The sequence below is a fragment of the Oscarella lobularis genome, chromosome 7, assembly GCF_947507565.1.
Source record: "Oscarella lobularis chromosome 7, ooOscLobu1.1, whole genome shotgun sequence".
Classification (NCBI taxonomy): domain Eukaryota; kingdom Metazoa; phylum Porifera; class Homoscleromorpha; order Homosclerophorida; family Oscarellidae; genus Oscarella; species Oscarella lobularis.
In genome coordinates, this window is record NC_089181.1 from 1,980,344 (window position 1) to 2,003,816 (window position 23,473).

Genomic DNA, 23,473 nt, shown 5'->3' on the forward strand with positions numbered 1-23,473 from the left:
TTTGACACCTTTGTGCGTTCAAAAAAAATAACAAATTACTCCAAAACGATTAAAAGATTACTTCGTGCCTCTCAACAGGCGTCGAAGTGTTTTGCCGCTCACTGACTTGGGAATAGCGTCCACGAACTTTACACCACCGTTCAGATGCTTGTGTGGAGCTGCAGACGCTTCAACATAACGACTGAGATCAGCTTCGCTGATTGATGCGCCAGATCGTCGAACAACGAAAGCTCTCGGTACTTCTCCAGCTCTTTCATCTGGCACGCCAATTACAGCAACATCGACGACGTCAGAATGCGTCAGTAGCAAACTCTCCAGCTCTGCAGGAGCAACCTAGAGCATGTGACATTAACTAAAAGAGATCTAATTCTCGTTTTCTTCCTACTTGAAAACCTTTCACTTTTATCAGCTCCTTCAGTCGATCCGTAATGTAGAAATGATTATCGGAATCGTAGTATCCAATATCGCCACTGTGCAGCCAACCGTTTTCGTCAATCATCTGTGACGTTGCTTCCACGTTATTTCTGTAGCCAAGCATGATCTGAGGACCTCGCATGCACAGCTCACCTTTTTCATTCGGTCCCAAAGACTCTCCCGTTTCCGCATCAATAACCTTTGCCTCGGTATTGCTAACGCACATTCCTATTGAACCAGAACGAACTCGATCGCGAAGACACATATGCGTTATGGGACTCGTCTCCGTCAACCCGTAGCACTGACGAACGCACTCGACGCCAAGACGTTTGCGTAAGATCGTCGACACGTCGCCGCTCAGCGGTGCCGCCGCACTCATAATGTCCGCCACACTGGAAAGATCGTATCTGTCCACTTCGGAATGCTTAGCGAGAAAAAGTGCTAGAGGCGGAACGAGCGGTAGCATTGTCACTCGATAGTCGTGAAGAGCTCTGAGAAAGAGATCGGGTTCGAATTTTGGCAACGTCACAAGCGTCGCGCCCTGTTCGAGACCGCGAGCCAGTATGACGATCATGCCGTAGATGTGAAAGAACGGCAGAACGGCCATGCACACTTGACTATCGTTCGTCGTCACTCGAACTAGACGACTATCACTCGTAATTTGACAAATGTTTGCGACGAGATTGTAATGTGACAACATGACTCCTTTCGGCAGACCCGTCGTACCGCTCGAATACGGCAACGTAGCCACATCTTTCTTCATATCAAATACAACAGGCGTCTTCAGCTCTTCGCCATTCTCTCTAAGGTATTCTGAGAGTCCAATTGTACCGGGGGGTACTCGACCCGGCGACAGAGTGTCGACTGCTATCGTTTCTTCGATTGTTCCCGCTTCGTTTGCTGCCTCTTTCGCCGCCTCGGCTAGCGCCGGCGTCGTCACGAGAAATTTCGATTTGCTGTGGGTCAATTGGTAGGCGAGTTCGCGCGGCGTGTACGTCGGATTGGCCGTCGTCACGACGCCGCCCGCTTTCGTCGTGCCGAAATAGACGATCGGGTAGTCGGGTAGGTTGGGAAGGAAAATGCAGAGCGTGTCGCCCTTTTCGAAGCCGCGACGGCGAAGAGACGTGGCGAAATGACTCGTAGCCGCGTCGAGTTGAGTGTACGTGTACGATTGGCCGGTCAGGGCGTCGACTATCGCCTTGCGATCGCCGAACTGGTCGAATCGACGGAAGACGAAGTCGTGCACTGGCGTTTGGGGAATTCGGACGTCTGGGAGAGGACTGCGAATGATGTGTGCATTGGAGAGAGAGCGAATGGACGAGATTTGAAGTCGAGAACACAGGGAAATAGCAGTCTTGAAACTCACCATCGACATATAGGTATGTAAGCATGTGATCTCGTAGCCTGTCAAGGTACCTTGATCATTCAACCCGGAGAGAGTACAGGAACGAAGCGACGAATTTTAATTAAAAAAGCAAAGAGGAAATACAGCAGTCATTTTCGTCCCTGCAAGAGCGTTCATATAGCAGGTGGCACGGAGATTTACACCAACGAAGAATCTAGTCCTTTTGACTCTATGTTCAGTTCACTCAAATATTTGTACTGAAAGATTTTCGCTCCAAGGCAAGCCACCTTTTATATCTAGAAGACAGTTTGGATTTCCTTCACGGTTTGTTACCGACCTCGTCGTAGAAATAAAAGAAAGTGCGTGTTTCATCGCCAAAAAGCGATTGGACTTGGCAAAGAAATATAGAACGACGGCTGCCTGGCTGCAAATCGTCTTTAGCGTTGTTTTGACTTATTTCTGAGCGCCACGAACGTTAATGAAGAAAAGAATGAAGCCGTGCTTACGTAAACAGATATAGACGGTATCAAGTTCAGATAGAAGTGAGGCTCCCTTTCGCGCCTAATTTGAATTTACATTTGAATTACGAGTCAACATATCCGGGACGTCGAAATGACGCTGGCATTACATCATAGACCTGAAACAGAGCCTATAAATAGTAGATAGGGCTCTGGACTCTCTAACTCTCTGAAGAAATAAGAGCCGACAAAAATCCTCCTTCCTCTTCATTTCGACACTGACCATGGGCGGCGGAGAATTGACGAAAGTCGACGAAGCGAAGCCAGACGACGACGCGGAGCAACGAACGACAAAAACGCGCTCGTCGACACCGGAGATCGACCTGACGGCACAAGCGGAATACGAACGAATCAATTCGACGTGCAGTCACGATGTGACGGTGATGGCGCGCATCAAGGCGCCCGAAGAGGACGACGAATCGCGTCGCGCCGCCGTAAACATCTGCGCCGTCATCGATCGAAGGTATAGAGCAGAAAGTCTACAAAAAAGGGGCCGCGGCACGCGTAACGCGACTCGTTTTCTTCCGTGCAGTGGAAGCATGAAACCCAACATCGCTCTTATGCAGGAAACCCTTCGATTCGTCGTCCAACAGGCAAGAAAAAGCGCGCAATTGCACGCGCATCGCGATCGAGCCTCTTTTCTTTACCGCTACGTAGTTGCGTCCCGAAGACAAACTAAGCCTCATCACTTTCGACCATCAGGTATTATAATAAGTACGGTAGACGCGGCGTGGAAGAGGAGGAAGAGAGAAGAGACGGCTGTGACCCTTCCCTACCCCCCTTTAGGTCGTCACCGAATTACCGCTTATGAACATGAATTCCGCCGGAAAATCGCAAGCGGAAGCGGCAATCGACAAGCTGCGCGAGCGCGGTCACACGAACCTGAGCGGAGGCCTGTTCGCCGGTTTGGATCAGATATTCAAGCTGAGACCGGAAGAAGTCGCTCGCGTCGAATCCGTGCTCCTTTTCACCGACGGCAAGGCGAACGTCGGCGTGACGAAGACGAATCAGCTCGCCAAAGCGACGAGGTGAGAAAAAGGCGTGTCGTTTATTTGTAAAGCCCCTTACCTTTATTTCGGAAATGCCAATACGTATTTGTATATTTGAGAGTCGACTTCTTCATCCGTATGCCGTTTCTTTTCCTAGTTTCGACTTCCTTGTTTGAGTTCCGTTTCTTCCCCCCTTTAGTTCCGTTCTAAAGCAGATCAATCGACAGTGTTCCGTTTTCACCTTTGGCTTCGGTCATGAACACGACGCCAACATGCTCAAGTCGATCGCTTCCGCCGGCAACGGGAGCTACTATTATCTCGACGGTTCGGACTCGATTCCAGGGAGCTTTTGCGATTGTCTCGGCGGCCTTCTGAGCGTCGCCGCGCAGAATCTTCGTCTGCACGTGTCCGCCGTGGGAGAATGCTCGATCAGTCAGCTCATGACATCGTACAAGGTCGCCACAGTGCAGGAGAGGAAAGTCTACGAGGTTACAATACCGGATATCTATTGGTAAAAGAGTCATCCCCCCCCCCTTTGAGTGCGTATTATATCTGACCTTTGTCTCCAGTGAAGAGGAGAAGGATGTTCTGTGCATGGTCAAAGTGCCCAAGTGTTCTATTGACTTGAGCGAGGCTCAGCAACTGCCGCTCGTCACCTTTCAGCTGGACTGCTTCAATGTATTGACGTGCACATCGGTGACGCTGACGGCAACCGCGTCCGTGCAGGCCATACCGAACTATCCCGAAGTGCGATCAGGACTCAATGCGGACATTGAACTCCAGCGCAATCGGTGTCAGGCCGTCGAGGCATTGAATCAAGCCACTGAGTTGGCCAACGCGGGCGAGTATGATGCCGCACGAAGTGCCTTGCACGGTTGCGTGGTGCAAATCAAAGGGTCTTCGACGGCTGATTATGATCTGTCCAGGCATCTCGTCGGCACTCTTGAGGAGTCTGAGACTGGCTTGAGAGATAAAACAACCTACGTGAAGATTGGGCATAAGATGATGTCGAATTTTAGCGATGCTCACGCACAGCAGCGATCAAATCGAGTCATGTTGGCGAAGGCTTCATCTGCTGCTGCTGTTGTGGCCGTCGGTGGTGCCGCGAGTGTTCCGCTGCGTGCTGCTTCCGCTGATGATGATGATGAGTTATACAGTCCGTACTGTGTTGCATCAAAAAAGAAAATGATTGAAAAGTACAAGAAAATGAAAAAGAAGTAGTCTTGAATACTTTTTTTTGAACGAATTTTTTTGTTGAGTGGTGGTGCTAGGGTATCTTTTTGCTGAGCGGTGGAGTTTGGTTTTTTTTATAACAATGGTAGACCTGACCACATTGTAGCCTAGACGGGATTTCGAGCGAGCGTGACCAAGCGTGCGCAGAGAGTAAGACATTCCGCGCCTCTTTTCGGAATGGTGGATCTCGCCGAAATGATAGGCAGCAGCAGCGATGTCATTGCACGGGTGACTTGAAGTCGTCGTCTCAAGCGGGTCAAAGCACTCACCGTGTCTTCCTAGGCTCTTTCGCAAGACGACGATCTGTTCGACGCCGAAATGGAATCAGACGACGAATTGTCGCGAAGGCCGCCTCCGATCTACGACGAAGGCGAAGAAGAAGATCAAACAGATCGCCCAAATCGTCGCACGAAAGCGCGAAAGGCGAAACGATCGCCAAAAGTAAGCCAAATCGTCTCTCTAGAAGAAAAACTCACCTTTTTTCCAGCCCAAACGACCATCGAAGAAGGAATTGTATTCGAACTTTAGCGAATCGCAGCGAATTCTTCGAGGTAAACTAGGCGATTTGGCGCGTAAAACATCGCACGTCTTCTTTCGACTATAGAGAGACCTCTCAACTTGCCCGCGTACAAACCTAAGGAGAAAACAATCGGCGACGTTCTCGCGACGATAAAGGAACGCCAGCGAACGACGGAAACAAGCCTACGGTAAGCAACGATCCTCAAAAGGGGCCCTCCTCCGACTCTCCCATTAGGCCCAAAGCCGTTCTTCCGTTTCCGGCTCGAGAAGACGACCAAAAGACGAAATGCGGACCGAGATTGAGTTCGAAGTCGGACGATTTTTTTCGTTCGCCTGTCGTGGTCGAATTCGAGAGCGAAGCGGACGGCCAAGGCGTCGACGAACTGCGAGAAAGGTTCAAGAAGCACTGTCGTCCGACGACGTCGAAGCGCGCCGTGGCAGACGACGACGACGACGGTGACGGTGACGGTGACGGTGACGGCGACGTCGAAGGAGAAAACCAGGATAAATTGAAAGATGATCCGCACGTGTTCACCAAACCGGGTTAGAAGAATCAAAGAAAGGAGAAATTATTTATGTATAATATCTGAATGTTTTCAGGTGCTAGTAAGCAAGCGTGGAAGGAAAAGCTTGAGAAGGTGATGCAGGCGAAGCGGGCAAGTATGCGAGAAAAGATGGCTGCGGCAAAGAGACTCGACGAGGAGGAAATCGATGGTGAAGAGGAGGAAGAGGAGGAGGAGGAAGCGGCTATGACCGATACAGATGTATCGTCGTCGGAAGACGAAGATGACGGGGGTGGAGGGGCAGTCGATCCACATGACAGCGAATCGGAATCGGTGATGCCGGCATTGAAATTGTCTCCCCCACGTGAAGACGATGGTTTGGACAACAAGCCAAAGGCAGCTCCGGTGAATTTCTCCCAGATGTCCGATCTCTTTGATCAGAACGGCGAAGAGGACGATTTTGACAGCGACGTGGAATCGAGACCCTTTGCCATGTTCGGTCAGGAAAAAGAAAGCGGATACGAAACGAAGACGCAGAACGAACCAGCTCCAGATGACGATACTAAAGTGAGAGGAAAAGAGCTCATTAATTCAGTGCACACTCTGATCCGTCTCTCTTCTTAGACGTCCAAAGATCCGCCTGACTTCTATGACGAGTCCCAAGTTCTGGGGCGAAGACACTTGAGCAGTAAAATGGAGGAGAGCAGTTGCACGTTCGACGACGAGAGTCGGCTCTTCGATTCTCAGGGGTAAGTCCGAAGCGAACGATAAACACGCTTTCTTCTAGTTTCACTTTTGGACGTCAGATTTTTCAAGATGAAGAGTGACGTTCGCGTTGCCAAGCCGACGCTGAAGCATCCGACGTGGAAGCTGCCGCTGCCGCCCGTCTTCACGCAGAAAACGCAGCGTCACACAGAAGACGAAACGAGTCATGACGATTCGACGACGAATATGGACGATTTTCTTGGGCTCTGCTCCGGACAATTTCCGCTGAGCAGAGAGAACGGCGTCCTGTCGAACCGAGACAGCGGCAGACAAACGCCCTTCTCTGATCAAGACAGCAATAGCCAGACGATGACGACGACGAGCAGCAAGCAGGCGACAAGGAGAAGTCTTTTCTCGCGCGCCGTTGCAGCGCCTCTCGCTGCTGACGACGACGATGACGCTATGGACGAGATGCTCGGTCTCTGTTCTGGCCAATTTCCCGATGCTGTGACTCAACGCAAAGAAGGCCAATCAGAAGCCTCGCTGCAACATGAGGAGAAGGAGGAAGACGGAGACGACGACGACGACGACGACGAAGTTATTCCGAGGAAGCATAGACGGAAAAAGAAAGAAGATGATGTTCCTAGATTGCCTGAATTGACTAAGAAGAGGTACGTTCGCTCATCTAAAAATACAGCAGTTCTTTCTCTCACCTTTTCATTCTCTTCCAGTTTGTATGGACAATCGATTGCGAGATTCTTTGAAGAAGAAGCTGAGCTGTCCGGCGACGACGTGGGATCGGACGAAGACGATGACGATAATTCGGAGATGAACGAGTACGAGGCGGATGACGGGGAAGACGACGAACTCGCTCTCGTCTCCGACATCAAACTACAAAGACAAGTGGAGAAAATTCATAAGTAAATTTTGACCGTTTTCCTCTCAGTAAGAATTCAATTTTGGGGTTCCTATTTAGTAAGAAAATGCTTCACGAAGATCAAGAAGACGTTGAAGCGTTCAAGGATCGTTATTTGGGAGGTAAGATACTTCGTAGGCAGAAAATGATGACGCTGTAACGTGAATCTTGCAGAGGATTGGGAGGAAGGTCTCAATCTCAAAACGGGACTGTTTCGCACAAAACGATACGTGCGACAGGGTAAGGAGAAAGGAGAAGGATTGGTTGTTTAGCAAAATGGGTGATTTTTTTCTCTTTCTCTTTAGCTGATGACGAATTCGCGTTTGCTGGTGACAACGCATCGATTGCGGATGAAGGAGAAGATCCCGACGACTCGCTGAGTCAAATGGAGACGGCGAGACGAAAACAGCGATTCGAGCGAGATAGCTATTTGAGAGAAGAGCGAGTAAGGATTATCGTACTCTCCACAGTGATAACCAAATTGAATATTACCTCTTCAAGATGAAGCAGGGAACGAAGGACGTTATTGAGAAGGAGGACGAAGACAGCCAGACGATTCTGAGTCTAATCAGAGAAGACAGCCAGTCTAATAGTGGTACGTTGCACCCGTTGTCAGGACACTTCACTCTCTATGTTCTAAACCTGAAGTTTCTAACCTTGGAAATCAGCCGCAACAGCATCCTACGACTCCTAAAGCGTACAGTAAACAGGTACCGTGTAGTCTGGCATTGTCCTATGTGTTCTTTTCTACTGGTACCGTCTCCAGATGACGAAATCTGGGTCCTTTCTAAACAGAAGCAAGACGGCTTTGTCGTGGCTTCAGGTCGCTACAGCTAATGCGCCTAATCTTAATGGCGCAACGCGAAATAGCGGTTTCCAGTCAACAACTAAACAAAGCGCGGGTGAAAGAAGGGTAAGTAATCAGTACGACTTCTAAAGAAAGTTAGTTACTCGATTGGTCCGTGCGCAGGGAAGACGATCAGAATCGGTGACAATTCCAGAAGCAAAAAGACCCAAATACCAAAGATCTGTTAGCGTTTTTGCAGCTCTAACTTAACTCACCTATAATCAATCTCAGCATGTGTAATAAAAGCATGACTATCACTAAAGCGACAGCAAGCAAGCGAGATCGTACAGAAAAACTGTACCGTTGTCCAAGCGTTGCGCTCCCCGCCCTTATTCGAGATAGCCGTTCATTTCCTGTTGAAGCTTCTCGGTGAGCTCCATGGCCTCTCTCGCTTCCTGCGAATCCTCGCCCATCTTCAGCAGAACGTCTCGAGCAGCGAGACGAACGGGATGAATAAAATCGTTTCTCCTGTAGAAAGCAAAGAGTAGTAGTCTATACACAACTACAAACGTCGACGTCGATGTACCAAATAATGAGCAACTTGGGTACTCCCTCGACGGCACGCAGACGACCGATGGCTCTGCAGGACGCCTCGCGCACCAGTCGATCGCCATCGTCCAAATTGGCCATGATTCGATTTATGATGAGCTTTCTTAGGGACTCGTCAGTGCTGTCCAAGCAACCCAGAGCCAACGTCGACTGAGAGCGGACGTTGGCCGCGTAGGCGAGCGATTTTGTATCTTCGCCGATGGGCGCGTCGCTCACCAACGGACCAGCCTTGATGGATAAATCTTGAAGCCTATATTTGGCGAGGTAGATGTAGTAGTGGACGTTCTCCGAATTGATGTCCGAGCCTAAAGAAAAACGCCACCTCACAGAATCTCTCTATAACACGAACACTACACATGCCTAAGAGAGCAAGACCCCTGCCACGCAAGTGCGACAAAAGCGCTGACTTGATGGCCTCCAAGCGACTCCAATACACGCCGATCTTGGAAGCGATTTTGTCGCTCTTGTCGATATTAAGTGCCTTTAGCACGCTTTCTCTGCCGACTTGAAACGATTCCTTGTACGCCAAATCCATGTCATTGGCTATGGCTAAGCCAAGGTGAGCGCGCAGGACGTCGATGGCCTCGTGCAAGGCGTCCTTGCCGAAATGCTGCGACAGCTGAGGCGAACACTTGACAATGAGCTTCTTGCACAAGTCGACGGCAAAGACGGTATCCAAAGCGAAGCTCTGAGACCAGAAGTCTTCAAAGGTCAGCTCTTCTGATTGTGCAGAAGGCTCGGCGTCTTCGACGTCTGCTTCAATCATCTCTGTTGGCAGCTCCTTGCCGATACTTCTGGAGATCGCGGAGCAGAGTTTGTTGAACTCGGACTGGTTCCAAGCATCTTCAGAAAGAAATGTCCACTGAATGTGAATGATAATTAAAGCCCTGCGCATCAATAAAAAATTTGTTCCCAAACGAGAATTTCGGCGTTACCAAGTTGGCAATATTGGTATCAAATTACTGTCAGTTGCCACGGGAAACACGGGTTTGCCGAAAGCGCGAGCCATCTGCAGTTCTTCCATGCAATAAGACGACTTGAGTGAATTTTTACTCATAAGAAAAACGAAAGCCTTGAGAGGAGAAGAACAGAAGATTGAAACAGGGATATATATGAGAAGGAGGGAAATATGGTACTTTGCAATCTTTTATTGCCACTGCTATTGACTCCGTCCAGTAGGTGCCTTTGTCTATGTCCTGCGTGTCGTACCACGCAGTGATGCCCCGTTCGGCCAACGCATCTTCAAAGGGAAGCGGATGCAGAAAGGTTACGTCATAGATATGGTTACGTTGATTAGGGACAACGCGGAAGGCTACAGGCAATTTTTCCCAAGCAAAAGTGTAGAACATGCGCCACGCGGAATGCTGCGTGTATACTTAGTTAGTTAGCTAGCTAGCACCTACTTTTCATTTTTCGGAGGAGCGAAAGATCGGCTCTTGAGTAGCAGAGCATTACGTCTTTTTCGCTCGATGGCTGGCAACAAATGCAAGTTCGATTGATATCAGGGGTGCGTAAAGTCCATATACCCCTTCGACGACGCTCAATTGAGGAGCCATCTCGCCCTTTCCTTGGGTCATGACGACACGAAGAGAAATTCCACGTTGGAATGTTCCCGTATAGAGCAAACAAAACAGCCCGTATAACGCGATTTCCACTGAGAGTGGGGAGCGACGCAATTCTTTTTATCAACAGACTAGAAAACAAAAATGAACGATTGCTAAAGTTTGGTAAACAGACTAGGGTTCTTCAATAATAGACAACATTTCGCGAAAGCGGGAGGATATTTAACGGCTTCTGTACGTATGGTGAGTATTAATGATTCGGTGCTCGCTGTGACTTGTGCTTCTTCATTTTTAGAAAGTCTTTGGTGGGAAACGTATTGACAAAACGCAGTCGCTTGCGTGAAAGTAACGTTTTTCTGCTCGTTGCCCTCTCTCTTTAATTCCAAATTGAAGACAGACGCCCAGGTTATAAACATTTGAGATTGAACTACATCGAAATTTGGTCGCAAACAGTTCAGCACGACGGGGTGAATGGAAACAGCAGTCGATCCTTCGTGCACTCTTTCCATGAACGAGTGCTTGACGACAACACCGTCGCTGTGTTTCCTTAGCACAGAAGCTGCGACGACTTCAGCGAGACAAGCATTGAAAGTCAATTCAGTTACATCGTCCTCGCTCGCACCATCAAGGCTTTTCTCGCGCTCTCCGACCATATTCCGAAGAAGGTTGATTGGCAAAATTCTTGACCCTGATGAGACAAAACAGGCGAGAAACTTGAGGGCGGAATCTGACAAGCTTTCTAGTATCAAAGAGACGATAAACTTTGCCACTTCCATAGAAATAGGAATAGGAGAGACTAGGCTCGCCGTCTGACGAGCTTGATCTGACGACGACGACGACGACGCAGGCAAATCACTCGACTCTTCAACCGATCCTTGTCTCACAGAGGTAGGGGACGAGTCGTAGGCCTTACGGCTAATTGTGGGACGACTTAGCAGCATGTCGAGAAACTGATGAAAAGGAATATGCGATCTTCTAATGAATGATCCCGCCAGCTCCAAGCAAAGAGGAAGAGACAGATAAAAAGGTTCGCGTGTAAATTGCTTCAAAGCATTCCGATCTTTGTCGGTCAAGCTCATCGGTTTGACAGTTGTCGACGTTCGTCGCAAGAGCGACACGATCGTCTCGTCTTGCTCTAAAAGTCCGACGCGCATTTCGCTGTACACATTTTCGGGAGTCGACGGAATGTTTGTGTCGTTGTCGTCGGCAATAATTATTACTCTCCCGGCGCTGGTCGCTTTCGGAAGATAAGCGTCGACTTCGAAACCTTCCCAAATTCCATCAATGATCAATAGCCAGTTGTCGAGTTCTCTGAGATAGGAATGCAAATGACTAATAATTAGTCCCTCGATCATGCTAACGGCTGAAATTGAAGCGATGGCACAAAATCCGTCCAACAACATCAAATTCGAATGTCCGCGTACCCAAAATATATGACTGTAATGAGCGTTAAACATTTTGAGAAATTCGGCAATTAGAGTCGTTTTTCCGATGCCGGGCTGAATGCCGCGAACGTAGCGCACCAACAGCCCTTTATCCTTATTTAATACCCATTGAGACAATTCGTTTAATTCCGATTCCATGCCGGCGAAAAATTGACAATCCGGAACGCATCGTACGTTGAAGGAGGCCGGGAACTCGAGCGAAATGTCCGGTCCAATGATCTGAAATCCGGCCCAGTGAACGGGATGCGCAAACTGTTCGAGACAACGCAACTGGTGCATCGACTGCTGCAAAGCAAACGACGCCGGCGCCCCACGCAACATGTTACGGTAGAAAAAATACATGAGGTGCTCCGTCGCTCGATCGGGAACTCGCCATAAGGTGACGAGAACCATTCTCGCTCCGGCGATCAGAAAGCTTCGCGCCAAGCCCATTACCCCGTCGTTATTCGGCTCGCCTCTCGCGCTTCCGCACGAACTCAAGCAGACGAGCTGAGCTCGCAAGTCCATGCCTTCGATCTCGTCGCAGGTCAGCAAGCAGCACTTTGAATCGATCAGGTTCCCCGGCCGAACGCGCGCCTTTTCCTCCTCTTCGGGAGCTAGAAAGAGCGTCGTGCCGCCCTGTCCACCGTGCGTCGCCAGGTGAATCAACTGGGCCTGCGGTAATTCTCGCGTCACGCGCCGCTTCGTTGCTTCCTTTCGAACGAGAGCGTGCCCGTTGACGAGTCGAGCGACGTCGTTCGCCTCGCGTTCGGCATTCGGCAGCGTGACCGGGCGCCACGGTTCGGACTGGCCGGGAATGTGCATCGACGGCACATCGGGATTACCGACGATTAGAGAATCGGTTAGCATCACGTCGCCGCTATCGTCTCGCCATCGTTCAAATTCGATCAGCGCCGGAATGCTTCGTATTCTGTAAATCTGCGACATCATTAAATTATCTTTACCGCACGGTAGAGCCGAGAAGGGAACGAGAGTGATGAGACCGGCGGGAATGACGACGAGATCGACGCTTCGCGTCGGCAACCACTCCTCGATGGGTCGTATGAGAAAATTAGACAAATCGCTCAAATCTGGAGTCTTGATTCGTTCCTCGTTTTCGCCCGGCAATCGATTGAGATTCTCGTAGTTCGTCAGTTCGGCGACGGTGCTGCGAATTTTCTTGTCGAGTCGCGATTCGCTTCGCGGATCGTCGGCAATTTTCGTCGCGCGAAAATTCACGTCGCCTTGGGGACTGACGACCCACGCGTGAAGACTCGTTCGACATATGGAATAGATTAGAACCCAAGCGTTCTGTCTCTTCACCAAATCGATAATCTCGTCTCGAGTGATTTTCTCGTAACTGTCGATGAGCGGACGCACGCCGCTCAACGAAAAACGTTTCGCGACGACGTCGACGAACTGACGACCGCGACTTCGTTCGGAAATCTCCAAAGCGCGCATCTTGTCGCCCAATTCGCCCAAGACGAATTGAAGTCGACGATACGATTTCGAATTGAGTTGATGATAGGTCGGTCGAAACGACTCGCTCGCGCCCGTCTGCTGATAGAGCTCGTCGAATATCGCTATCGCCTTTTCGAAACTGTCGCGCGCCTTCTCGACGTCGCCGAGACCCTCGAGAGCGCAGCCTCGATTGTGATACGCGTTTCCTTCCGATATCTTGTCGCCGGCTCGACTCATCGAACTCAGCTCGATCGTACGTTCGTAGAGTTCGACCGCTTCGCCGAAACGCGATTGCGATTGGAGAGCGTTGCCGAGATTGCCGCGCGCGCGCGCTTCGGCGACGATGTCGTTCGTTTCGACGGCGAGTTCTAACGAAAGTCGAAAATGTTTTTCCGCTTCGCTGTACCTTTTCGACATCTGATAGACGTTTCCCAAGTTCGAATAGGAGCGTCCGAGATCGGCTTGATCGCCGATTTTTTCCGCTATGTTGACGGCGGCGGTGAGATGCGCCAAAGCGTCGTCGTACTTTCGAATAGACGAATAGCAATTTCCTATGCTCCCGTTCGCCACTCCCATCATGACGTCGTCCTTCAAATCCTTCGCAATTTTCAACTGTTCTCTAAAATATCGCAATGCCGCCGGCACGTCGCCCATCTGCTGATAAATATTCGCAATGTTGCTCAACGCCGACGCTTCCGTTCGCTTATCGTCGACGTGCGCGCTGAGCGACACGCAATTCTCGTACGTCTCCTTCGCGGCGACGAGATTGCCGCGCGAGCGTTGACAATGACCGATCTTATTCAATATGCTCGGACGATCGCGATGCGTCGGTTTCTTGATCTCGCACACTTGAAGCGATTGCTCGTAGAGTCGAAGGGCGCTGTCGAGCATGTGAGCCGCCGTGTAGACGTCGCCTTGACCGACGAGAGCGACGATTTGATAGTCGCTGTCGTCGTAATCGCGCGCGAACGCGTGAAGCGTCTGATAGGCGTTCAACGAGTCCTGGAGTTCGCCTTGGTTCTTGAGCGACAAGGCGATGCCGAGTTGGGTCTTCAGTTTGACGTCGCGCGGCAGTCGCGTCTCCTCGTCCGCGCCCATGAGTCGACTATAGAAGCCGAACGCGTCCAAGTGATGTCCAGCCTTGGCGCTCACGTCGCCGAGACGAAGCAGCACGCGCGCGTGCTCGTCGCTACGCGCCTCGACCATTTTCAAAAGTTCAGTATAGGAGGCTTTCGCCTGAACGTACTCCTCCGCCGTCTCCTGCGACTCGGCGCGACCGAAGAGAATCTTCCGTCGCATCCGATCGTTGACGACGAGCGGATCGGACTCCGAGAGCGATTCGAATAGCGCCGTCGCTTCCCGTTCGCGACCCGTCGCGCCGTACGCTTCGGCGAGTGTGACGCGCAGCGACGACAGTTCGGCGAGTCGTTCGGGATGCCGTCGCAATATCTCGATCTCCTTTTCGAGATAAACGACGGCGAGTCTGTATAGCTTCGCTTCGGATAAATTTTTCGTTATAATCGATAGAATTTCGAGTAGGAGAGTGTCGGTTAGGGGCTGGTCGAATATGTCGATGTGCGACAGTTGCACGCGTATCTTTTCGCGGCATACCGAAAAAACGTTTTCCGGGACGAGTTGTTCCATCTTGAGTAGATGCTCCGAGAATTGTTTCGCTTCGGCGGCGAGTCCGTAAACGTAGACCAATTCCCTCGCAAAGGCGATTATATTTCGAGCCGAAATTGTGAACAAGGACGCTCGTTTGCTGTGACGCGCGACGGCCAAGGCGTGCGTGAAAAGCGCCGCGTCCTTGGCGTCGAACGACCAGACCTTATGGACGGGCAATCGACGCGATAAATAGAACGCCAGACATTGAACGATTTTCTTATACGACGTCTGTTTCTCTTTCGTCAGACGATTCAAAATCGATTTTTGAAAGCAGCGCGGCACGCGCACGGCGAGAACGGCGTCGTCGACGCGACCCCGATTCAAGTGAGCGAGACCGAGTTTCTCGAGCGAATCCAAAGCGCGTTTCGCCGTCTCGTCGCTTTGATCCTTGTACTGTTTCATCCAGCTGCGAAGCAAAACGTCGTACTCGAACCAATCGTCGCCGACGACCGATAACATGTTTAATATGCTATTAGCCGCTCTTGATGCCGTGCTCAAGTTCAGATGTATCATAACGTTGAGCCTCTCGTCGTCGAGTTCTTTTGTTAGTGAACGAAGTGCTTCGGCGAGACGCGGAACGTCGGCTTGGGGAACCAATCCCTCGATAGCTGAACTGTCTGCTTTGGCGATGTCTTCGAGGGAGGTTAGTTGACCTTGAGCGAGATAGCTTCGTAAGTCAGTTAAATCACGCTTCTCGAGCCACTGTGTGAACTTATCTTTGCCATAGGTGAAATAATGTTCGGCCCAGATACCGTGATACTGTGGCTTTAGGCCCCAGATTCCAGATTTTGTCTTTAGCAAGTAGTCTCTGGCAAGGCCGCACGCGGCCGGATGAGAGTCTAAAACGTCCACGTGTACGGTACTGCCTTGAGTGGACGGCATTCGCACACGAGCACCGGCCGACGGTTCGCTGCGACTTCTGATGCTGAAATAATCGTCCAGTTCTTCTCTGCTCAATTTAACCGCCTCAATTGAAAAGTGATCGAGATTCCGAATTCTCGGTAATTGCGTTGTGATCAAAATGTGAATAGATGATTCGGTTATGGATTGCACGAAGCGAGACAAATTGTAGACGCACGACTCTTGGACGTCGTCGCAGGCAACGAGAACGGTTTTGCGACCGCTGAGCTCCTTTGCAAGCGTTGGCTCCAACTCCGCTTTGTACAGACGTCTTGCATTGATCTCAAATTCTTCGCACTGCAAAAGTCCCAATTATTTTTGGAAATACCTCTCGTCGCAGACCATATAAACTTACCATCTTTGTTAGTGATACTAACCATTCAAACACGTCGGAGCATCTCAGAAAAACAACAACGTCGTAATAAGTGCGATATTCGCGCATAAAATCTTCCAAGCACGCCGTCTTTCCAAAGCCCGGAGGACCCGTTATCACCTAAACCGAATTAATTAGCTCAAATTAGATTGCGCAAAGACAAGAGCAAGTGTACCAAGGCGGTTTCCTTTCGGCTTGAATCAGAGCGAAAGAAAATTTTGGAAACAGCGTCCAGAAGCGTTCGGCGAGGCGGTTGGTTTCGGTGCTTCTTCAAGAAGTCTAATAATCACAGGCTACAGCTACCGTTAAGACCCTCGCTGACATTAAACAGTGCGAGACAGTAAAATCTGAGGCCCCCCATGGATTGTGAAGCGGAAGTTCTACTTGAATAAAGTTAGCCTTCCTTCTAGTCCCCAGTAGTAGTAGTGAAAGGACAGCGTGCCTGTACAGTGCAGATACTAACACGTGCACTCAAAATCGTCAACATTTCAGAATAAAAAAATGAAAGTTTGATTACTACAAAGCGCTAAATTGATGTGCGTTTGCGTTGATATCAACGTCATGAAGATATTTTTAGATGTGTGACGTCTGCATGTAAATGTGCATCTCTCAAATTGGAGCGCTGTACTTCCTAACTAACTAAAAAATCAGAAGAGGTTCGGGTCTTTCGTGCGACGGGATACTGAATAAGCAACCATATGTAGATACTGAAATACGTGTGCCGTGCTGTCTTTAATTAATTAAGTACTAGCTACAGCCAGGCCAAAACCATCTGAGGATAAGGTCGTGATTGGGGTACTGAAAAAGGCTTAGGATAGGAGTTCGTTAGAACGAATGTGAAAACTACTGAAAACTACTAAACGTTTATCCAAAATAGTCATGGGACAAACTGAAAAGAAATCGGAATCTTCTAACAATCTATGGTGCTATTCTAAAGACCCGTATTTAGAAATCAATGAAGATCCTGTCTACAACTTTCTTGCTCGGTTACCCAGTCTTTGCTGTTCAGACAAGTTGCTCCGTCGCATTGGAAGAACGTCTCGTTGTTCCTCGTCCGCTATTGCTGTAACAACAAACAATGGAAATGCATAACAAAGTTTCTTATAACATACCTTTGACTCTTACTCTAATGCCAAGGGCTATAGAGTCAGCGTCATCTGCCTCTGAAAATTCGCAGTCAGGAACGCGACGCAGATCTTCAGCACGGCCAAGGGCCATCTCCTTAGAAACGTTGTACCACACAAACACTACGGTGCTGGGACTGTAGTCAGTATAACGTTTGACAAATGACTGCAGTTGAGACCAATAATTGGTTATAAGCGTTAGGCCAAAGACAAGACAGAAGACGTGACTGCCTTGCCCAAACTTGTTCAAGAATTGAGCCTGCTCTTTTTCACTGGATGCTGATGGAAGATCCATCTCAATAATTTTCAAATTCAGACTCTTGAGAGCAGCATGCAACTTGGCTCCAAGTTTAGCGGAGCCATGATCTCGTACAATGATAACGTCAATTATTCGAAGGTCCATGGAAGCTATAAATAAGTAAATAAAAAATAAATAAATAAATAAATAACCGGATAGTTTTTATTTATGCCTAAAACCTGAAGCATCCGAAGGCAATAAAATCCATTGATGGCACGACGCTGAATTTGAAGGCTTGTTCAAGTGTTCCTTTACTTTTTCCACAGTGACACGGCTCTGATCGTGTGTTCTCACCAAGCGATCGTCTCCCATTGATACTATTAGGCGGTTTCGTGGGCGTTGCGTTCTTTCGAATAGGCTACAAAAAAAAACACGAGGGCTTAGGCCTTAGCACAGAGATCGGCTAGCGTTTTAGAGCTGTAATGAATTCAATGCTGGTAAATAAGCTACGCGGGTTGTCGCTATTCGGATCTAGATCGATTTTTTCACACATGTGGATAACCCCGAACCAAGTTGTTTGGCCTCGTATTTAGCTCCCGTCGTAATCCACTGAACATTCTGGCATAAAACAACCCAAAATAATGCACCTGAAGTGTCGAAGAGAAGCCACCGGCAGTGTTCTTTCGATCGAAATCAAGAAGCTCGCTCGATGACCAGGGTATTAGTTAATCCGGGAACCGGACTGAGTATTAGAGTACCAAAAGTAAGATTTATCCCTCCACAACGAATTAACAAATTCCAATTTAGATTTGAATAGCAGCCTCCAAGGATATAGATGAGGTGTCTTCTCTCGCTTTCTCAACTTTCAGGCCCCATCACCTTACACTGCTTGACTGCTTGACAGTGCGTGTGCCAATCGTCTCGGTAATCGTCCCATACGATAAGGAAAACGTAATTCAACGACTGAGCTGTAAAATGCATGACGTCACAGCTTCCTGGTGTTGCGCTCAATAAGCCTCAATGCAGTATCTCTTCGCGATACGATAAAGTCACGACGGTACTTCAACTTGGTCGCTTTATTGAAAAAGACGCGCCAAGTGAGGCTAGGCAATCCGGGGGACTTGCTGTTGCTGCTGCTGAGCCACCGCTTATTCCTGTATCTACTCAATCTAAAAGCGGCTAGTCCTAGAAGTAACTGTAGCCCACCTTTAAAGACCTAATTGAAGATGAATCTTCACCGTCAGTTGCACAAAGAATAATGTTGGTATCAACAATGAGATCCGGAGCGCTTTGGGGATCGAGGCAGCCGGATTGAGTACCCCATGGAGAAAACTAGTGAAAACTTGTGAAAACTCGAGTCCCTTCGCATGAGTTAGAATGCTGAGTGTTCAGAATCTTTCATTACACTTCGGATGAACGGGGACTTCAAGTTTATGCTGCAGTCGCCGTATCCTGGCCCTTATTTAATATGTATAATCAAGTCCGCTGCTTTGATCAATAATACCCATATGTAAATCGGTATCAACCAGCTGCTAATTAACTAATCTTACCAAACGTAGTGTTGTGGTCGCGAAAAGTTCTGGCCCGGCACGTTATCCTTGGGACTCCCAAAGCTTTTTTTCTCACGTGACCACGCATGTGGCCGGCACTGTGAGAATAAGCACGTAACTGGCTGTCTTACAAGAGTTATCCAGGTAGTAGCTTTTTCTTCACGATTAGAACCGCAGAGGGAAGCAATCCTGATTACACAAGGAAAAGCTAGTTAGACAGCAAATTATTTGTGCGCCTCCTCACCGGCCTCCTTCAAGGACAGATCCATATCACTTTCAGTAAATAACTTTGACGGGAATGCTGTTGCAAGAGAGTGATTTTCTAGACCCTTCTCAGATTCCACGTAGGTAAGAACCGCTCTAAGAGTATCAGTTGCGGCAAAATTATTCCGTAAAGTAGATCCATCTGGCAGTCGAATCTTGATGCAAATCGTTGATACTTAATCAAGCAGAAATTAAAGCAAAGACGGTACCTGTAGACGGCATTCTCTATATTCTTTCAATTTCTGTACCTGCAAAAAAGGATACTACTGTCTCTCTTTTAATTAAACATGAGAAGAGCTGGGCAATCAAGTCACGCTGCCCAAATGATATAGGAATTATGCTAACCCAATGTGGTGCGGGATATATCAGGGAGAAGAACTTAGCAACGAGGCCTCCTTCTCAATATGATAACGCACCTGTGAAGGGTTTGGTTTTGCTAAAGATGTCGGTGCAGGTGCAGCAGCAGAAGAAGCAGCACTCTTAGCAAACTGCTAGGAAAAAATACAGCCCATCATCTCCACGTTTGATTCCACTCCTGCCTTATTTTGTCGTTCCAAACGATCACGTGCTATTTGCTCTTTCACTTTTTGCCTAACATACATTGATCATAGAGCAAAACGCAATAGCGAGGAATTACTTAGCAATTCTCTCTTCTTCTTTTTCTCGACGTTTCAGATCGGCGATCTTCTTTGCCTCTCGCATTTCCATTCTAAAAATCATCATCAAGAAAAGAGTAAAAATTTGGCTAGTCACTTATTTCCATACCTCTGCTTTGCTTCAACCATTTCTCTTCCGCCTTTTCGTCTAGATTTTTCTTTCTCAAGAGCTTCCTTCGCAAAAAATAAATAAGACAAGTTCATGCAATAACAAATAATCCCCACTTTCTTTTCTTTCTCCAATCGTGCTTGGCGTTTCTCTTTGATCAACTTTTGCAGTCTGCATGTTCATTGCAAGTAAATCAGAAAATAAAAATGTGTCCAACCACAACTTTTCTTGCTGCTCCTTCTTTTCCTCTTCAGTCAAAGGCTTTACCTCCTCGGTAGATTCAGAAAATTGAGTGTGACCCGTGCGAGTAGCGTGGCTCTGTGCAAATGAACAATCTTTTCCATGATGACGACTATTGAAAACAAGTCATTTACCTGAGCTTGAGCTTCGCTCTTCAACAATTTACCACACCTTAGTCAAAGATCTTACTAAAGAGCAATAAATAAATAAATAAATAACGTTTCTTACTGATCGCATTTAATAGAAAGAGCTTCCAAGTCCTTGCTTGCAGAACCACCACCTTCCCCACTACCTTCCCCGCCTTCACCTACAAAAAAATTACAGAGGCACACAAAAGCGCTATTCCACAGTACCTGGACCATCACTTAGAACGTGGCCTTGACTAATTGGTGTGTCAATGTCAGGATCCTCAGAGTGTTCCAAAAGCCTTGAAAAACGTATTTTTCGCTAATGATCAATTGCAGCGTGGTGAACCATACCAATCCATGGCTTGCTGAACTCCCTTATGGTTTGTCTTCACCAGTGCTTTCTCTCTAAACATATTCGTATCAATAATAATAATTACATAGCCATAATCAAATTAATTGATAATGGGTTCTTAGAATTCTCCTAAGTTCTCCGGACTCACGCGCGGTTTGGGGGGAATCCCATTTCCACGAGTTGGTCAACAGGTGACGACATGACTTTTTAGTCCGAACAGAAACCCGAACAGGAACCCGAACAGTGAGTCGATAGGGACTGAAAAAACGACTCCGTGCAGGAGCCTCTTTCTGTTTCTATAAAACGACCTCTTAGCACTATCAACAAACCCTTCTATGCCCACCAGAACTGGACCTGTCGAGCGAGAAAAATTCCCCAGAGTCCTCAAGTGAGTTCCCGTAGGAAGTCCCGTAGGATATAGACTAGTACACGTAGCACGCTAAGGCGACCATGTCAAAACGTCGCTTCGCTGTTGTGCCGTCAAGTTCTGTCTTGCTTCATGCTGAAGCAACTGGTCTGTCTGTTTCTGATCCAGCCGCGTCTCTTCTGGCCGAGGACGTCAGCTATCGACTGAGAGACGTCACGCACGTAAGGCCTTTGCACACAAGACGTGCAGACAGCCTTTTCTATGTTTCCTAAGGCTGCTTGTGAACTGATGAAGAACTCCAAGCGACGAAAGCTTACAGTTGAAGATTTTAATCGATGTTTTAAATTGAAAAACTTAGAGGTAGAGAGTACAAGAAAAGGCAATACCATTTACGAGAAGAGACACACACGTCTTTGCTCCCAGCCTCACTACGGATTCGGGTCCAACGACAGTCAACCGTTCAAGCAAGTCCAGTACAAAGGAGAGACGCTCTATTTCTACGACGAGAAAGAGGTGGTCTTGAAGGAGAAGATGTTTGAAAACAAACAACTTCAAACTGCTTCGCCGCCTTTGATACGAGGTCGATAGCTAGATTTATATGCGTGTTTTAGTTTTGAATGAAAATTTACGTCTGTAGTTCACTGGCTTGGCATTGAAGGAAATAGCTCTCTTCACGGTAATAGTACAGGTAGAAGCGTCGTCCTAGTAACGTTTCTCTTAACAAATGTAGGCAGTAAAAAGGATAGACAGTCAGATGGGCAGGAGTTAGAGAAGGCCTGTCAGCTTGACGAGGTATGGTAGGAACTAAAGAGGTGGTGTTATCGTCTACTTTCCTAACTGTAGGCTATGAATGAATACTATACTGTTTTATGCAAAGGAGTAATAAGCTCGGATGAGCAGGTTTGCCAGGTGACGTCACTTAAATTTCTTAGGAAATTGTAATTATTGAAGATTGCCAATTTGCTTCTGCAGGCTTCTCTGAAAGAATTGGGAACAGCGTCTAGCGTGGCTGCTATTCTGCCACATCTAGTCAATTTTCTCACTTCAGTGTTACCAGTATGGAAAAGAAATCTGTTGTACAATGGAATTAGTCTCATTTTGATTATTTTTAGACTTTTCTTCAAGGTCCAACAGAGTCGTCTGAAGGTCTCTATTCCTTAGTAAAAACAATTCGAGCCCTTGCTTCGAACAAGAATGTCTACTTAGTGCCACACGTAAGCAACGTGCACACTTCTTCTCCCTCTAATCGCAGTCAAGCTAAGGCTACCTATTCAGCTTCCAGATTTGGTGGGACTAACGATGAAGTGTGCCACGGATCCGAGAGTGAAGTCGTGCGCGAAACGGTCACTGGATCACTGGACAATACGAGACACGGCTGCCCTGACCACCGCGCGTTTAGTGAAGTGAGAGAAACGATCGATTTTTTTGCCACACGTAATTTATCTCCTATACAGACTAACGGAAATCGTTGACTCAGACATCCAACGTGAAATTCTGTCTAGCTATAGTCAATACTTGGACCCTTCTAATACACCGTTGGTCAGCGTCTATGGAGCTGTGGTCGGCATCGCAGCGTTTGGCTACAAGGTGAAACCGTTTGAACAAACTCTTCTGCAGCTAATTCACGGTGGCTCTTTCAATAAGGCTATTGAGAAATACTTTGTACCTCACTTTGACGCAATTCAGTGTGGAATCGAACTGAAAGAAGGCGTCGATGTTCAAGTGCTGAGGGAGGCTATTAAGGTATTGTATTCTATGAGTGATAGGATTAGTGATAGGTGGTCTCGTTCCCACTCTACTCATATTCGTGAGATGCATGACCAGTGGGAGTGTATGACGCTCCCAGCTACTCCTCTTCTATTTTCGTTCTACCTTTGTCTCGACACCTAAATGAGACACCTTTGTACATCTTCTTTGGCAGAGGACTGTTGCCGCGTTGCTAAGGAGAAGCCTAACAAGAGAAACGCACACGGTCGTTAGGGAAACGGACTCGCCGTCGCAATTCGACTACGACGACGACGACGACGACGACGACGATGACAATGACACATCGCCGACTTCATTCGATTTGTACGGAAGCGTCTACGCCGTACACGGCGACGGCATTCTGTCGTGTATTGATTCGAAATGGGAGTGGCGGAGGGAGGAGGAGGCGGAGGAGGGAGAGGGGAGTGATTCTATAGTAAACGAAAGCGACTCCGACGCGTCGTCCGACGACGGCGACGTGCCGCCGCCGCCACCGACGACGGTGCGAACGACGGTGAATGGAGAAGAGTCAAGAGAGCATTTTGCGCGTGACCGTGACCGATGCATCGTCACTAGCACTGGCATGGATGCGCGCGATTGTGAGGATGCTCGACGAGACCTGAAACCAAAACAACTCTGCTTCGCATTGAAGCCAAAGGAGAGAAAGTTCCAGCGACGTAGTTGTCATGCGGACCGACTCTTCTCCTACGATGATGATGAATAGAAAAATAGATTACGAGTGCACACGTCTTTCGCATACATCTTATTTCCATGCG

At 48.3% G+C, this 23,473-nt stretch overlaps 7 protein-coding genes and 2 long non-coding RNA genes across 12 annotated transcripts; 3 read left to right on the forward strand and 6 right to left on the reverse strand.

Annotated features, from left to right (window-relative positions):
- On the reverse strand, positions 1-1,811 carry LOC136188742 (uncharacterized). The gene is made up of 2 exons (XM_065976523.1): positions 386-1,811; positions 1-333 (listed from the first exon to the last, which is right to left on the reverse strand). The coding sequence occupies exons 1-2, from the start codon at positions 1,787-1,789 to the stop codon at positions 58-60; spliced, it is 1,680 nt and encodes a 559-aa protein (XP_065832595.1). The 5' UTR covers positions 1,790-1,811; the 3' UTR covers positions 1-57.
- A 50-nt stretch (positions 1,812-1,861) lies between these two features.
- LOC136188755 (uncharacterized) lies at positions 1,862-3,778 on the reverse strand. The gene is made up of 2 exons (XR_010670294.1): positions 2,444-3,778; positions 1,862-2,396 (listed from the first exon to the last, which is right to left on the reverse strand). It is a non-coding gene; the product is annotated as an uncharacterized lncRNA (long non-coding RNA).
- LOC136188743 (uncharacterized) lies at positions 2,402-4,604 on the forward strand. The gene is made up of 6 exons (XM_065976524.1): positions 2,402-2,740; positions 2,810-2,870; positions 2,935-2,979; positions 3,064-3,305; positions 3,466-3,777; positions 3,836-4,604. Exons 1-6 carry the CDS (start codon positions 2,502-2,504, stop codon positions 4,485-4,487), a joined length of 1,551 nt encoding a protein of 516 aa, XP_065832596.1. The 5' UTR covers positions 2,402-2,501; the 3' UTR covers positions 4,488-4,604.
- LOC136188754 (uncharacterized) lies at positions 3,817-5,529 on the reverse strand. The gene is made up of 4 exons (XR_010670293.1): positions 5,206-5,529; positions 4,976-5,133; positions 4,300-4,858; positions 3,817-4,246 (listed from the first exon to the last, which is right to left on the reverse strand). It is a non-coding gene; the product is annotated as an uncharacterized lncRNA (long non-coding RNA).
- Positions 4,649-8,243, forward strand: LOC136188740 (claspin-like). Its single transcript, XM_065976520.1, has 16 exons — positions 4,649-4,727; positions 4,782-4,940; positions 4,987-5,050; positions 5,104-5,206; positions 5,254-5,561; positions 5,619-6,088; positions 6,146-6,270; positions 6,328-6,897; positions 6,958-7,146; positions 7,203-7,264; positions 7,317-7,382; positions 7,448-7,587; positions 7,644-7,737; positions 7,791-7,852; positions 7,909-8,055; positions 8,113-8,243. The coding sequence occupies exons 1-16, from the start codon at positions 4,677-4,679 to the stop codon at positions 8,197-8,199; spliced, it is 2,697 nt and encodes an 898-aa protein (XP_065832592.1). The 5' UTR covers positions 4,649-4,676; the 3' UTR covers positions 8,200-8,243.
- On the reverse strand, positions 8,158-10,168 carry LOC136188746 (uncharacterized). Its single transcript, XM_065976529.1, has 7 exons — positions 10,065-10,168; positions 9,942-10,011; positions 9,675-9,778; positions 9,474-9,610; positions 8,899-9,425; positions 8,516-8,843; positions 8,158-8,457 (listed from the first exon to the last, which is right to left on the reverse strand). Exons 1-7 carry the CDS (start codon positions 10,113-10,115, stop codon positions 8,319-8,321), a joined length of 1,356 nt encoding a protein of 451 aa, XP_065832601.1. The 5' UTR covers positions 10,116-10,168; the 3' UTR covers positions 8,158-8,318.
- Positions 10,169-10,199: 31 nt separating this feature from the next.
- On the reverse strand, positions 10,200-18,946 carry LOC136188738 (uncharacterized). Of its 3 annotated transcripts, none has more exons than XM_065976518.1 (7): positions 18,836-18,946; positions 17,525-17,703; positions 17,036-17,455; positions 16,915-16,986; positions 16,099-16,202; positions 15,906-16,043; positions 10,200-15,847 (listed from the first exon to the last, which is right to left on the reverse strand). In XM_065976518.1, the coding sequence occupies exons 2-7, from the start codon at positions 17,655-17,657 to the stop codon at positions 10,256-10,258; spliced, it is 6,459 nt and encodes a 2,152-aa protein (XP_065832590.1). In that variant the 5' UTR covers positions 17,658-17,703; positions 18,836-18,946; the 3' UTR covers positions 10,200-10,255. The 3 variants fall into 3 exon arrangements, with proteins under 3 accessions (XP_065832590.1, XP_065832589.1, XP_065832588.1); XM_065976517.1 differs by lacking the exon at positions 18,836-18,946 and adding an exon at positions 18,492-18,552; XM_065976516.1 differs by lacking the exon at positions 18,836-18,946 and adding an exon at positions 17,933-18,062.
- Positions 18,884-20,983, reverse strand: LOC136188748 (UBX domain-containing protein 1-B-like). Of its 2 annotated transcripts, none has more exons than XM_065976534.1 (15): positions 20,928-20,983; positions 20,733-20,880; positions 20,584-20,637; positions 20,458-20,531; positions 20,333-20,411; positions 20,239-20,275; positions 20,088-20,182; positions 19,981-20,035; positions 19,865-19,929; positions 19,737-19,808; positions 19,639-19,690; positions 19,516-19,587; positions 19,309-19,347; positions 19,080-19,254; positions 18,884-19,024 (listed from the first exon to the last, which is right to left on the reverse strand). In XM_065976534.1, exons 2-15 carry the CDS (start codon positions 20,783-20,785, stop codon positions 18,972-18,974), a joined length of 975 nt encoding a protein of 324 aa, XP_065832606.1. In that variant the 5' UTR covers positions 20,786-20,880; positions 20,928-20,983; the 3' UTR covers positions 18,884-18,971. The 2 variants fall into 2 exon arrangements, with proteins under 2 accessions (XP_065832606.1, XP_065832605.1); XM_065976533.1 differs by having other exon boundaries at positions 19,516-19,590.
- LOC136188745 (TAF6-like RNA polymerase II p300/CBP-associated factor-associated factor 65 kDa subunit 6L) lies at positions 20,784-23,443 on the forward strand. Its single transcript, XM_065976528.1, has 14 exons — positions 20,784-20,827; positions 20,900-20,972; positions 21,120-21,172; positions 21,225-21,311; positions 21,375-21,531; positions 21,589-21,627; positions 21,682-21,743; positions 21,795-21,860; positions 21,924-22,007; positions 22,064-22,165; positions 22,227-22,354; positions 22,406-22,538; positions 22,596-22,694; positions 22,873-23,443. The coding sequence occupies exons 4-14, from the start codon at positions 21,240-21,242 to the stop codon at positions 23,419-23,421; spliced, it is 1,491 nt and encodes a 496-aa protein (XP_065832600.1). The 5' UTR covers positions 20,784-20,827; positions 20,900-20,972; positions 21,120-21,172; positions 21,225-21,239; the 3' UTR covers positions 23,422-23,443.
- Positions 23,444-23,473: the final 30 nt, after the last annotated feature.